The sequence below is a fragment of the Scyliorhinus canicula genome, chromosome 2 (assembly GCF_902713615.1).
Source record: "Scyliorhinus canicula chromosome 2, sScyCan1.1, whole genome shotgun sequence".
Taxonomy (NCBI): Eukaryota; Metazoa; Chordata; class Chondrichthyes; order Carcharhiniformes; family Scyliorhinidae; genus Scyliorhinus; species Scyliorhinus canicula.
Genome location: NC_052147.1, coordinates 288,232,969 through 288,248,145, shown reverse-complemented (window position 1 = coordinate 288,248,145; position 15,177 = coordinate 288,232,969). Strand labels below are relative to the sequence as shown.

Below are 15,177 nucleotides of genomic sequence, written 5' to 3'. Positions count from 1 at the left end.
TGCGAGACCGTACAGCCCTACTCCCCGTCAGTGTGTGTGAGAGACCGTACAGCCCTACTCCCCGTCAGTGTGTGTGAGAGACCGTACAGCCCTACTCCCCGTCAGTGTGTGAGAGACCGTACAGCCCTACTCCCCGTCAGTGTGTGTGAGAGACCGTACAGCCCTACTCCCCGTCAGTGTGAGAGTGACCGTACAGCCCTACTCCCCGTCAGTGTGTGAGAGACCGTACAGCCCTACTCCCTGTCAGTGTGTGTGAGACCGTACAGCCCTACTCCCCGTCAGTGTGTGTGAGAGACCGTACAGCCCTACTCCCCGTCAGTGTGTGAGAGAGACCGTACAGCCGTACTCCCCGTCAGTGTGTGTGTGAGACCGTACAGCCCTACTCCCCGTCAGTGTGTGTGTGAGACCGTACAGCCCTACTCCCCGTCAGTGTGTGTGAGAGACCGTACAGCCCTACTCCCCGTCAGTGTGTGTGAGAGACCGTACAGCCCTACTCCCCGTCAGTGTGTGAGAGAGAGACCGTACAGCCCTACTCCCCGTCAGTGTGTGAGACCGTACAGCCCTACTCCCCGTCAGTGTGTGTGAGAGACCGTACAGCCCTACTCCCCGTCAGTGTGTGTGTGAGACCGTACAGCCCTACTCCCCGTCAGTGTGTGTGTGAGACCGTACAGCCCTACTCCCCGTCAGTGTGTGTGTGAGACCGTACAGCCCTACTCCCCGTCAGTGTGTGTGTGAGACCGTACAGCCCTACTCCCCGTCAGTGTGTGTGAGAGACCGTACAGCCCTACTCCCCGTCAGTGTGTGTGTGAGACCGTACAGCCCTACTCCCCGTCAGTGTGTGGGAGAGATCGTACAGCCCTACTCCCCGTCAGTGTGTGTGAGAGACCGTACAGCCCTACTCCCCGTCAGTGTGTGTGAGAGACCGTACAGCCCTACTCCCCGTCAGTGTGTGTGAGAGACCGTACAGCCCTACTCCCCGTCAGTGTGTGTGAGAGACCGTACAGCCCTACTCCCCGTCAGTGTGTGAGAGACCGTACAGCCCTACTCCCCGTCAGTGTGTGTGAGACCGTACAGCCCTACTCCCCGTCAGTGTGTGAGAGAGACCGTACAGCCCTACTCCCCGTCAGTGTGTGTGTGAGAGAGACCGTACAGCCCTACTCCCCGTCAGTGTGTGTGAGAGACCGTACAGCCCTACTCCCCGTCAGTGTGTGTGTGAGAGACCGTACAGCCCTACTCCCCGTCAGTGTGTGTGTGAGAGACCGTACAGCCCTACTCCCCGTCAGTGTGAGCGAGACCGTACAGCCCTACTCCCCGTCAGTGTGTGAGAGAGACCGCACAGCCCTACTCCCCGTCAGTGTGTGAGAGACCGTACAGCCCTACTCCCCGTCAGTGTGTGAGAGAGACCGTACAGCCCTACTCCCCGTCAGTGTGTGAGAGAGATCGTACAGCCCTACTCCCCATCAGTTTGTGTGTGAGAGACCGTACAGCCCTACTCCCCGTCAGTGTGTGTGAGAGACCGTACAGCCCTACTCCCCGTCAGTGTGTGTGAGAGACCGTACAGCCCTACTCCCCATCAGTGTGTGTGTGAGAGACCGTACAGCCCTACTCCCCGTCAGTGTGTGTGTGAGAGACCGTACAGCCCTACTCCCAGTCAGTGTGTGTGTGAGAGAGAAAGATCCAAATTTATCTCGGCCCTGCATTCTCCACATGGCAAAGTATCTTCCCAATTCAAATAAAAACAAAACGCTGAAAAATCCATGTCGCCCTGGCAATATCCGATTGGACTCACCACTCTTGGGACTGAGTTTTACGTTTGCCAGTGGGAGGACGTGGCATGATGGGTACGTTTCCCAGTGGGATGATGCGGCAGGATGGGTACGTTTCCCAGTGGGAGGACGCGGCAGGATGGGTACGTTTCCCAGTGGGAGGACGCGGCAGGATGGGTACGTTTCCCAGTGGGAGAATGCGGCAGGATGGGTACGTTTCCCAGTGGGACGACACGGCAGGATGGGTACGTTTCCCAGTGGGGGGGCACGGCAGGATGGGTACGTTTCCCAGTGGGGGGGCACGGCAGGATGGGTACGTTTCCCAGTGGGGGGGGGGGGGGGCACGGCAGGATGGGTACGTTTCCCAGTGGGAGGACGCGGCAGGATGGGTACGTTTCCCAGTGGGAGGACGCGGCAGGATGGGTACGTTTCCCAGTGGGAGGACGCGGCAGGATGGGTACGTTTCCCAGTGGGAGGACGCGGCAGGATGGGTACGTTTCCCAGTGGGAGGACACGGCAGGATGGGTACGTTTCCCAGTGGGGGGGGGCACGGCAGGATGGGTACGTTTCCCAGTGGGGGGGCACGGCAGGATGGGTACGTTTCCCAGTGGGGGGGCACGGCAGGATGGGTACGTTTCCCAGTGTGAGGGCACGGCAGGATGGGTACGTTTCCCAGTGGGAGGATGCGGCAGGATGGGTACGTTTCCCAGTGGGATGAGGCGGCAGGATGGGTACGTTTCCCAGTGGGAGGATGCGGCAGGATGGGTACGTTTCCCAGTGGGAGGATGCGGCAGGATGGGTACGTTTCCCAGTGGGAGGATGCGGCAGGATGGGTACGTTTCCCAGTGGGGGGGCACGGCAGGATGGGTACGTTTCCCAGTGGGAGGATGCGGCAGGATGGGTACGTTTCCCAGTGGGGGGGCACGGCGGGATGGGTACGTTTCCCAGTGGGAGGATGCGGCAGGATGGGTACGTTTCCCAGTGGGAGGATGTGGCAGGATGGGTACGTTTGCCAGTGGGATGATGCGGCAGGATGGGTACGTTTCCCAGTGGGAGGATGCGGCAGGATGGGTGCGTTTCCCAGTGGGGGGGGCACGGCAGGATGGGTACGTTTCCCAGTGTGAGGGCACGGCAGGATGGGTACGTTTCCCAGTGGGAGGATGCGGCAGGATGGGTACGTTTCCCAGTGGGATGAGGCGGCAGGATGGGTACGTTTCCCAGTGGGAGGATGCGGCAGGATGGGTACGTTTCCCAGTGGGAGGATGCGGCAGGATGGGTACGTTTCCCAGTGGGGGGGCACGGCAGGATGGGTACGTTTCCCAGTGGGAGGATGCGGCAGGATGGGTACGTTTCCCAGTGGGAGGATGTGGCAGGATGGGTACGTTTGCCAGTGGGATGATGCGGCAGGATGGGTACGTTTCCCAGTGGGAGAATGCGGCAGGATGGGTACGTTTCCCAGTGGGACGACACGGCAGGATGGGTACGTTTCCCAGTGGGGGGGCACGGCAGGATGGGTACGTTTCCCAGTGGGGGGGCACGGCAGGATGGGTACGTTTCCCAGTGGGGGGGGGGCACGGCAGGATGGGTACGTTTCCCAGTGGGAGGACGCGGCAGGATGGGTACGTTTCCCAGTGGGAGGACGCGGCAGGATGGGTACGTTTCCCAGTGGGATGATGCGGCAGGATGGGTACGTTTCCCAGTGGGAGGACGCGGCAGGATGGGTACGTTTCCCAGTGGGATGAGGCGGCAGGATGGGTACGTTTCCCAGTGGGGGGGGCACGGCAGGATGGGTACGTTTCCCAGTGGGGGGGCACGGCAGGATGGGTACGTTTCCCAGTGTGAGGGCACGGCAGGATGGGTACGTTTCCCAGTGGGAGGATGCGGCAGGATGGGTACGTTTCCCAGTGGGATGAGGCGGCAGGATGGGTACGTTTCCCAGTGGGAGGATGCGGCAGGATGGGTACGTTTCCCAGTGGGAGGATGCGGCAGGATGGGTACGTTTCCCAGTGGGAGGATGCGGCAGGATGGGTACGTTTCCCAGTGGGGGGGCACGGCAGGATGGGTACGTTTCCCAGTGGGAGGATGCGGCAGGATGGGTACGTTTCCCAGTGGGAGGATGCGGCAGGATGGGTACGTTTCCCAGTGGGAGGACGCGGCAGGATGGGTACGTTTCCCAGTGGGAGGATGCGGCAGGATGGGTACGTTTCCCAGTGGGGGGGCACGGCAGGATGGGTACGTTTCCCAGTGGGAGGATGCGGCAGGATGGGTACGTTTCCCAGTGGGAGGACGCGGCAGGATGGGTACGTTACCCAGTGGGATGATGCGGCAGGATGGGTACGTTTCCCAGTGGGGGGGCACGGCAGGATGGGTACGTTTCACAGTGGGGGGGCACGGCAGGATGGGTACGTTTGCCAGTGGGAGGGCACGGCAGGATGGGTACGTTTGCCAGTGGGAGGATGCGGCAGGATGGGTACGTTTCCCAGTGGGAGGACGCGGCAGGATGGGTACGTTTCCCAGTGGGGGAGCGCGGCAGGATGGGTACGTTTCCCAGTGGGAGGACGCGGCAGGATGGGTACGTTTGCCAGTGGGAGGGCACGGCAGGATGGGTACGTTTGCCAGTGGGAGGGCGCGGCAGGATGGGTACGTTTCCCAGTGGGAGAGCGCGGCAGGATGGGTACGTTTCCCAGTGGGGGGGCACGGCAGGATGGGTACGTTTCCCAGTGGGAGGACGCGGCAGGATGGGTACGTTTGCCAGTGGGAGAGCGCGGCAGGATGGGTACGTTTCCCAGTGGGGGGGCACGGCAGGATGGGTACGTTTCCCAGTGGGAGGATGCGGCAGGATGGGTACGTTTGCCAGTGGGAGGGCACGGCAGGATGGGTACGTTTCCCAGTGGGAGAGCGCGGCAGGATGGGTACGTTTCCCAGTGGGGGGGCACGGCAGGATGGGTACGTTTCCCAGTGGGAGGATGCGGCAGGATGGGTACGTTTGCCAGTGGGAGGGCACGGCAGGATGGGTACGTTTGCCAGTGGGAGGATGCGGCAGGATGGGTACGTTTCCCAGTGGGGGGGCACGGCAGGATGGGTACGTTTCCCAGTGGGGGGGGGGGGGGGGGAGGGTGAACAGCCAGCTGTCGTGGTGCACATAGGCACCAACGATATAGGTAAAAAACGGGATGAGGTCCTACAAGCGGAATTCAGGGAGTTAGGAGTTAAACTAAAAAGTAGGACCTCAAAGGTAGTAATCTCAGGATTGCTACCAGTGCCACGAGCTAGTCAGAGTAGGAATGTCAGGATAGATAGGATGAATGCGTGGCTCGAGAGATGGTGCAAGAGGGAGGGATTCAAATTCCTGGGGCATTGGGACCGGTTCTGGGGGAGTTGGGACCAGTACAAACCGGACGGTCTGCACTTGGGCAGGACTGGAACCGATGTCCTGGGGGGGTGTTTTCTAGGGTTGTTGGGGAGGGTTTAAACTAATGTGGCAGGGGGATGGGAACCAATGCTGGAAGTTGGAAGGTAGTAAAACAGGGACAGAAACAAAAGGAAGTAAGGGGAAAAGTGCAAGACAGAGAAGACATAGTCAGAAATCCATAAGGGCGACAGTACAAGGTACAGTGACTGAGGGGAGCACAGTGAATAGGCCCAGTAATAACAAAAGGAATAAAACTGGAGATGTTAAGATTCAAAACAGAGGTAAAAAAACCAACATAAGTGTACTTTACCTGAATGCTCGTAGTATTCGGAATAAAGTAAATGAGTTGGTGGCACAAATCATCGTAAATGACTATGATTTAGTGGCCATTACTGAAACATGGTTAAAGGATGGTCACGACTGGGAGTTAAATATCCGAGGGTATCAAACTATTCGGAAGGACAGAGTGGATGGTAAGGGAGGTGGTGTTGCTCTGTTATTTAAGGATGACATCCGGGCAATAGTAAGGGATGACATCGGTGCTATGGAGGATAAGGTTGAATCCATTTGGGTGGAAATCAGGAATACAGTAGTCCCCCGTTATACCGCGCTCCGCAATACCGCGGTTCGCGATATACCGCGGGGGGGTCTTATGGACCCCAACTGTCAGTTGTGTCAATTTCAGCGGCCGGCTGATTATTTCAGTGAGAGCAGCTTCCCTCTCTGGATCAAAGTGAGCTGGCCGCTGAAATTGACACTGCCGGCTGCTCTCTCCCTCCAATCAGAAACATTAAACTTAAAAGTTGGATTGGAGGGAGAGAGCAGCCGGCAGTGTCAATTTCAGCGGCCGGCTGATTTCAGTGAGAGCAGCTTCCCTCTCCGGATCAAAGTGAGCCGGCCGCTGAAATTTTAATTGGATCCACGATGGGGGTTTTAAATTTATTTAAAAATCTATGCTAGCGCTTCCCATTGTGAGTAAGATAGAGTATGAGAGTAAACTTGCTCAGAATATAAAAACAGACAGTAAAAGTTTTTACAAATATATAAGACAAAAAAGAGTGGCTAAGGTAAATATTGGTCCTTTAGAGGATGAGAAGGGAGTTTTAATAATGGGAAATGAGGAAATGGCTGAGGAACTGAACAGGTTTTTTGGGTCGGTCTTCACAGTGGAAGACACAAATAACATGCCAGCGACTGATAGAAATGAGGCTATGACAGGTGAGGACCTTGAGAGGATTGTTATCACTAAGGAGGGAGTGATGGGCAAGCTAATGGGGCTAAAGGTAGACAAGTCTCCTGGCCCTGATGGAATGCATCCCAGAGTGCTAAAAGAGATGGCTAGGGAAATTGCCGATGCACTAGTGATAATTTACCGAAATTCACTAGACTCTGGGGTGGTCCCGGTGGATTGGAAATTAGCAAACGTGACGCCACTGTTTAAAAAAGGAGGTAGGCAGAAAGCAGGAAATTATAGGCCAGTGAGTTTAACTTCGGTAATAGGGAAGATGCTGGAATCTATCATCAAGGAAGAAATTGCGAGGCATCTGGATAGAAATTGTCCCATTGGGCAGACGCAGCATGGGTTCGTAAAAGGCAGGTCATGCCTAACTAATTTAGTGGAATTTTTTGAGGACATTACCAGTGCAGTAGATAACGGGGAGCCGATGGATGTGGTATATCTGGATTTCCAGAAAGCCTTTGACAAGGTGCCACACAAAAGGTTGCTGCATAAGATAAAGATGCATGGCATTAAGGGTAAAGTAGTAGCATGGATAGAGGATTGGTTAATTAATAGAAAGCAAAGAGTGGGGATTAATTGGTGTTTCTCTGGTTGGCAATCAGTAGCTAGTGGTGTCCCTCAGGGATCCGTGTTGGGCCCACAATTGTTCACAATTTACATTGATGATTTGGAGTTGGGGACCAAGGGCAATGTGTCCAAGTTTGCAGATAACACTAAGATGAGTGGTAAAGCGAAAAGTGCAGAGGATACTGGCAGTCTGCAGAGGGATTTGGATAGGTTAAGTGAATGGGCTCGGGTCTGGCAGATGGAATACAATGTTGACAAATGTGAGGTTATCCATTTTGGTAGGAATAACAGCAAACGGGATTATTATTTAAACGATAAAATATTAAAGCATGCCGCTGTTCAGAGAGACTTGGGTGTGCTAGTGCATGAGTCACAGAAGGTTGGTTTACAAGTGCAACAGGTGATTAAGAAGGCAAATGGAATTTTGTCCTTCATTGCTAGAGGGATGGAGTTTAAGACTAGGGAGGTTATGTTGCAATTGTATAAGGTGTTAGTGCGGCCACACCTGGAGTATTGAGTTCAGTTTTGGTCTCCTTACTTGAGAAAGGACGTACTGGCGCTGGAGGGTGTGCAGAGGAGATTCACTAGGTTAATCCCAGAGCTGAAGGGGTTGGATTATGAGGAGAGGTTGAGTAGACTGGGACTGTACTCGTTGGAATTTAGAAGGATGAGGGGGGATCTTATAGAAACATTTAAAATTATGAAGGGAATAGATAGGATAGATGCGGGCAGGTTGTTTCCACTGGCGGGTGACAACAGAACTAGGGGGCATAGCCTCAAAATAAGGGGAAGTAGATTTAGGACTGAGTTTAGGAGGAACTTCTTCACCCAAAGGGTTGTGAATCTATGGAATTCCTTGCCCAGTGAAGCAGTTGAGGCTCCTTCATTACATGTTTTTAAGGTAAAGATAGATAGTTTTTTGAAGAATAAAGGGATTAAGGGTTATGGTGTTCGGGCCGGAAAGTGGAGCTGAGTCCACAAAAGATCAGCCATGATCTAATTGAATGGCGGTGCAGGCTCGAGGGGCCAGATGGCCTACTCCTGCTCCTAGTTCTTATGTTTCCCAGTGGGAGGATGCGGTAGGATGGGTACGTTTCCCAGTGGGATGATGCGGCAGGATGGGTACGTTTCCCAGTGGGAGGATGCGGCAGGATGGGTACGTTTCCCAGTGGGAGGACGCGGCAGGATGGGTACGTTACCCAGTGGGATGATGCGGCAGGATGGGTACGTTTCCCAGTGGGAGGATGCGGCAGGATGGGTACGTTTCCCAGTGGGGGGGCACGGCAGGATGGGTACGTTTCCCAGTGGGAGGATGCGGCAGGATGGGTACGTTGCTCAGTGGGAGGATGCGGCAGGATGGGTACGTTTCCCAGTGGGAGGATGCGGCAGGATGGGTGCGTTTCCCAGTGGGAGGATGCGGCAGGATGGGTACGTTTCCCAGTGGGAGGATGCGGCAGGATGGGTACCTTTCCCAGTGGGGGGGCACGGCAGGATGGGTACGTTTTGTTTGCTTAGCAGGGATTCGTTTTTGAAGAAAGTCCTTAAATTCACCTTGGAACTGTACAAATAGACCTCTGTAAAAGCCTCGGGTTTCTCTTTCACCATGTTGTTAATGACATTTCATGGTCCCTTTTAACCCTACTAATTCCATGTTTAAGTTCCTTCCTACTTTCACTGAGCTCCTCAAAGGCTTCGTCAGTTGTTAGATGCCTCGACCTAGGTTTACTTTCTTTTTCCTTTCGACTAAGCTTACAATTTCCCTTGTCATCCATGGTCCCGAATCCTGCCATTTCTATCCTTCATTTTTGTGGGGACATGCCTGTGGCACCGAGTGGATTGGGGTCGTGTTGGTGACAGCAGCGATGGTGACGGCAGCTGGCACCGAGTGGATTGGGGAAGTGTTGGTGACGGCAGCTGGCACCGATTGGATTGGGGCAGCGACGGTGACGGCAGCTGGCACCGAGTGGATTGGGGCAGCGACGGTGACGGCAGCTGGCACCGATTGGATTGGGGCAGCGACGGTGACGGCAGCTGGCACCGATTGGATTGGGGCAGCGACGGTGACGGCAGCTGGCACAGAGTGGATTGGGGCAGCGACGGTGACGGCAGCTGACACCGAGTGGATTGGAGCAGCGATGGTGACGGCAGCTGGCACCGAGTGGATTGGGGAAGTGTTGGTGACGGCAGCGATGATGACGGCAGCTGACACCGAGTGGATTGGAGCAGCGATGATGACGGCAGCTGACACCGAGTGGATTGGAGCAGCGACGGTGACGGCAGCTGGCACCGAGTGGATTGGGGTAGTGTTGGTGACGGCAGCGACGGTGACGGCAGCCGGTACTGAGTGGACTGTGGCAGTCCAGGGAGTTACCAGCTTTCACAAAGTATCCGTCCTCCATATACCCATCCCACCAACCTGTACTGGACTTCTGAAACGGTTCACTGTCCTCAGTTTGCTATGATAACTACCAATGGACGAAGGTATAGGTGGTCTAATTAGCAAGTTTGCAGATGATACTAAGATTGGTGGAGTTGCAGATAGCGAGGAGGACTGTCAGAGAATACAGCAAAATATAGATAGATTGGAGAGTTGTGCAGAGATACGGCAGATGGATTTCAATCCAGGCAAATGCGAGGTGATGCATTTTGGAAGATCTAATTCAAGAGCGAACAATACGGTCAATGGAAGAGTCCTGAGGAAAATTGACGTACAGAGAGATCTGGGAGTTCAGGTCCATTGTACCCTGAAGGTGGTAACGATAGAGTGGTCAAGAAGGCATACAGCATGCTTGCCTTCATCGGACGGGATATTGAGTATAAGAGTTGGCAGGTCATGTTACAGTTGTATAGGACTTTGGTTAGGCCACATTTGGAATACTGCGTGCAGTTCTGGTCGTCACATTACCAGAAGGATGTGGATGCTTTAGAGAGGGTGCAGAGGTGGTTCACCAGGATGTTGCCTGGTATGGAGGGTGCTAGCTATGATGAAAGGTTGAGTAGATTAGGATTATTTTTGTTGGAAAGACGGAGGTTGAGGGGGGACCTGATTGAGGTCGACAAAATTATGAGAGGTATGGACAGGGTGGATAGCAACAAGCTTTTTCAAAGAGTGGGGTGTCAATTACAAGGGGGTCACGATTTCTAGGTGAGAGGGGGAAAGTTTAAGGGAGATGTGCGTGGAAAGTTCTTTACGCAGAGGGTGGTGGGTGCCTGGAATGCTTTGCCAGCGGAGGTGGTAGAGGCGGGCACGATAGCATCATTTAAGATGCATCTCGACAGATATATGAACGGGCGGGAACAGAGGGAAGTAGATCCTTGGAAAATAGGCAACAGGTTTAGATAAAGGATCTGGATTGGTGCAGACTGGGAGGGCCGAAGGGCCTGTTCCTGTGCTGTAATTTTCTTTGTTCTTTGTAATTCCTGACCCCCCCAAAGCCTGTCCACCACCTATAAGGCACAAGTCAGGAGTGTAATGGAATACTCTCCACTTGCCTGGATAAGTGCAGCTCCAACAACAGTGAAGAAGCTCAACACCATCCAGGACAAAACAGCCCGTTTCATTGACATCCCCTTCCTCTCCCAACACAAGATCCACAGTCTAGAAGGACAGGAGCAGCAGATAGCTGGGAAACACAAGACTTGGAGGTTCCCCTCCAAGTCACCACACGGACTGCCGTTGTTAAGAAGGCAGCTCACAACCAGCTTCCAAAACATGAAGTAGATCAGAGGCATTAACGTGCTTCTCACCATCTCTTTCAGAATCTGATGCGTCTCGCGTTGGTTTCAGTTTCTCATTCCAAGCCCTCCTGTTCGGCCTGTTAATCGTAGCAACGTCTGTATCCTTCGCTAGAACAAACAAAATTTCACTGTAGCAACTCATAGGACCCATTATCGATCACCGCGTTAGAGCAGAATCCCAGGGTCCTGCGTGGTTACACCGAGACACGCCTGGGCACACTTTTTATATTCGTTGTTGGGTCGTGGGCGGCGCCGGCTGTGCCATCTTTTATTGCCCATCCCTAATTGCCCTTAAGGGGCAGTTAAGAGTCAACCCCATCGCTGTGGGTCTGGAGTCACATGTAGGTCAGGCCGGGTAAGGATGGCAGATTTCCCTTCCTAAAGGACATTAGTGAACCCGATGGGTCTTTTTTACAACAATCAACAATGTGAAACTTTCGAATTCCAGACCTTTTATTGAATCTAAATTCCATCGCCTGCCATGGTGGGATTTGAAACCAGTTCCCGGAAGAGGAGGAGACCTGGACCACAGCCGGTCACGTTGGGGATCTCTGGGCATTGAGGTGACGCAGAGGTGGCTTGCGTTGTGCACAATGGGGCTCACCGTAAATCTCCACGGACGACAGAACTGAATGGACCCGTTTCACTTCTTTAAAGGTGGCTCTCCTGGTGACGAAAGGAATTCTCCGCAGTCGGATGTCACTGGAGTGTAGGGCGGAGTCTTTGCCGCCGAAGAAGATACCCTTGTTGTAGCTGGGAGTTCGGAGGAAGATAGCACTTGCCACCCGGAGAGACTCGGACCAACTCGCTAACAAATTCTCAATATCCTACAACCAGGAAAAGAACAGGCCGGTTAACAAAACCAGGAAACAAATCAGTGCTATATTATAATGACTGCAGACAACCATGAAGAGGTACAGTACAGGTGAGGCTATTCAGCCCTACGTGACAGGACTGTTTGGTTGAAAGAGAAATTCAACTAACTCCACTCATGCTGCTCTTTCCCCACAGCCCAGACTGTCAGAGGGCCAGTACTGAGGGAGTGCCACATTGTCAGAGGGTCAGTACTGAGGGAGTGCCGCACTGTCAGAGGGTCAGTACTGAGGGAGTGCTGCACTGTCAGAGGGTCAGTACTGATGGAGTGCTGCACTGTCAGATGGTCAGTACTGAGGGAGTGCTGCACTGTCAGAGGGTCAGTACTGAGGGAGTGCTTCACTGTCAAAGGGTCAGTACGGAGGGAGTGCTGCACTGTCAGAGGGTCAGTACTGAGGGAGTGCTGCACTGTCAGAGGGTCAGTACTGAGGGAGTGCTGCACTGTCAGAGGGTCAGTACTGAGGGAGTGCTGCACTGTCAGAGGGTCAGTACTGAGGGATTGCCGCACTGTCAGAGGGTCAACACTATGGGAGTGCTGCACTGTCAGACGGTCAGTACTGAGGGAGTGCTGCACTGTCAGAGGGTCAACACTATGGGAGTGCTGCACTGTCAGAGGGGCAGTACTGAGGGAGTGCTGCACTGTCAGAGGGTCAGTACTGAGGGAGTGCTGCACTGTCAGAGGGTCAGTACTGAGGGAGTGCTGCACTGTCAGAGGGCATAATTTTTCATAAGAGGCCCTGCATGCCACACCATGTGGAGCTGAAACATTCCATGTCTACAATTAGAAGGAATGGGACGTTTTCCATTCCGGTGTTGCTTGTGAGCTTTAGCTGTGTATAAATTGGAGACAATGGGCTGGATTCTCCGCTGCCCGATGCCTTCATGCAACCTGGATTTATTCAGTTTGACGCCGTATTCGGGCCCGGCGATTCTGCGGGCACCAAAAATCGGTGTCACTGTGGAGTCACTGGGGGCCATTGCCAGAGGCCCGCTCATCATTCCTTCACTCCCGGCCGGCCAGGTTCCTGATGGCGTGGAACTAATCACCTATTGCTGGTCGGGATGCTCGTGTGGTGGTGCTGGCTGGGGGCAGATGGATCGGAGTCCAGGCCGGGCCTTATAGGCATCGGGGGATTAAATGTGTGGGAGTTGAGGACCGATCGGTGGGGTCTCTTTCTTCGGTCTGGCTCCGCGGTCCGTGTCTGCCATGGAGCACAGCGCGGCCGCTGGAGGCTGGCGCCGTGCTGACACGCGGCCTTTGACCTGGAAGTGCGGGGGACGGTATCTGCAGCAAAAGCTGAGAGATTCAGTCTGGAACCAGCAGGGCTAGGAATTTGTTTCAGTTTTTCCCCAATAATTTTGGGAGTAAAACCCCGCTGTTTTGACGCCAGCGTGGGGACAGCCTTATTTTCGGAGAATCCAGCCCAATATTTCTTAAATTACAACTGTGGCCGGGCCTTAGATGGGAGGCGTTAGCTGCAAAGTGGTTTGGGACATTCTGACTGGTGACAAATGCTGACTGAAAGCCTGTTTGTCTCCATCGCAGTCCAATATTGTCCGGCACTGAGCCATGTGGCCCTTGCCAATGTGCTTCGTGGCGAGTGTGCTTTGTACACAGGAGCAATCAAGGTGAGAGAGATTACAAACCAGTCACCTTGACAAGAGCAGCTTCGTTGTAACGCCTGAGCGAGGCGCCAGCTGACTTGGGCACTCGACTTCGGTTCTGAGAGTCCCGCGCGCCCTGGGCAACTCCACGCTTCGCCCTCACAGTATATCGGTGAAACGTCTTATGGAGGATTGCTTCATTCCTGAGGGAGAGGAATAATCATACCGAGTAATAAAATAGAGCATAACATACAGCCACAACACTGCGTCAAACACTCCCAGGACAGGTACAGCACGGGGTTAGATACAGAGTAAAGCTCCCTCTACACTGTCCCCATCAAACACTCCCAGGACAGGTACAGTACGGGGTTAGATACAGAGTAAAGCTCCCTCTACACTGTCCCCATCAAACACTCCCAGGACAGGTACAGCACGAGGTTAGATACAGAGTAAAGCTCCCTCTACACTGTCCCCATCAAACACTCCCAGGACAGGTACAGCACGAGGTTAGATACAGAGTAAAGCTCCCTCTACACTGTCCCCATCAAACACTCCCAGGACAGGTACAGCACGGGGTTAGATACAGAGTAAAGCTCCCCCTACACTGTCCCCATCAAACACTCCCAGGACAGGTACAGCACGGGGTTAGATACAGAGTAAAGCTCCCTCTACACTGTCCCCATCAAACACTCCCAGGACAGGTACAGCACGGGGTTAGATACAGAGTAAAGCTCCCTCTACACTGTCCCCATCAAACACTCCCAGGACAGGTACAGCACGGGGTTAGATACAGAGTAAAGCTCCCTCTACACTGTCCCCATCAAACACTCCCAGGACAGGTACAGCACGGGGTTAGATACAGAGTAAAGCTCCCTCTACACGGTCCCACTGTGACAGAGTTATAGTACGCAAGAACAGCTCAGTTGCCTGTACAGCTGGTTTGTGATGCAGAGCGAGGCCAGCAGCGTGGGTTCAATTGCCGTACCGGCTGAGGTTATTCAAAGGCCCCGCCCTCTAAACCTTGCCCCTTGCCTGAGGTGTGGTGATCCTCAGGTTAAATCACCACCAGTCAGCTCTCCCCCCTCAAAGGGAAAGCAGCCGATAGCCATCTGGGGCCATGGGAACTTTATCTTAGGGAAGGAAATCTGTTGTCCTTACCTGGTTCTATCTCCTGTCAGAGCCGTCTCTCATACATGGAGCAGGAAGGTGCTCCTCAACGTGGGTGGAACAACAGACACGCTGGAGCATTCCTGTCTGTGCCCATCGAGCAGGGCATTGGCTGTGATTGTGGCCTTTGACAACCAGTTCAAACCACAGCTACCCACCACATTAAGGCCAGTATGGGTACACTGTTTCACTAATCCTCAGTCAGTGTGGGCAGCACAAGTGGATAGCCCTGTGGCTTCACAGCGCCAGGGTCCCAGGTTCGATTCCCCGCTGGGTCACTGTCTGTGTGGAATTTGCACGTTCTCCCCGTGTGTGCGTGGGTTTCCTCCGGGTGCTCCGGTTTCCTCCCACAGTCCAAAGACGTGGGGGTTAGGTGGATTGGCCATGCTAAATTGCCCTTAGTGTCCAAAAAGGTTAGGAGGGGTTATTGAGTTACGGGGAAAGGGTGGAAGTGAGGGCTTAAGTGGGTCGGTGCAGACTCGATGGGCTGAATGGCATCCTTCTGCACTGTATGTCCTATGTCTATGTTCTTGCCAAGCTACATGGCCATGTAGTAACCTGCAAGTCACTGCACAGATGCCAGTCACGTGAAGGTGACCTCTTCAGTAATCTCTTGGACAGATTTCCAGAAAACGTTTGGAAGTTAGTACCTACCCATCCTAAACTGCTTCAGAATTTGAGTGGGGATTTGCAATACAGCAAAGCATATGTATGAATTAATAGATGTTTTTAAACTCTTTTCGATATTGCACAAAGGTGTCCGATCTTTCTTATTTCGATTTCATGAGCAGCACAGTGGTCCGCACAGC

General features: G+C 53.9%; 1 protein-coding gene across 2 annotated transcripts in view; it reads right to left on the bottom strand.

Moving 5' to 3' along the window:
* The window catches only part of ankzf1 (ankyrin repeat and zinc finger peptidyl tRNA hydrolase 1), a 66,504-nt gene that overhangs the window by 29,474 nt on the left and 21,853 nt on the right, over positions 1 to 15,177 (bottom strand). For both annotated transcript variants that reach the window (XM_038790224.1, XM_038790223.1), the window contains exons 5-7: positions 13,251 to 13,404; positions 11,328 to 11,550; positions 10,733 to 10,831 (exon numbers count right to left, since the gene is read on the bottom strand). In XM_038790224.1, the coding sequence (XP_038646152.1) occupies positions 10,733 to 10,831; positions 11,328 to 11,550; positions 13,251 to 13,404 (476 nt within the window). The remainder of the gene's footprint in view (positions 1 to 10,732; positions 10,832 to 11,327; positions 11,551 to 13,250; positions 13,405 to 15,177) is intronic.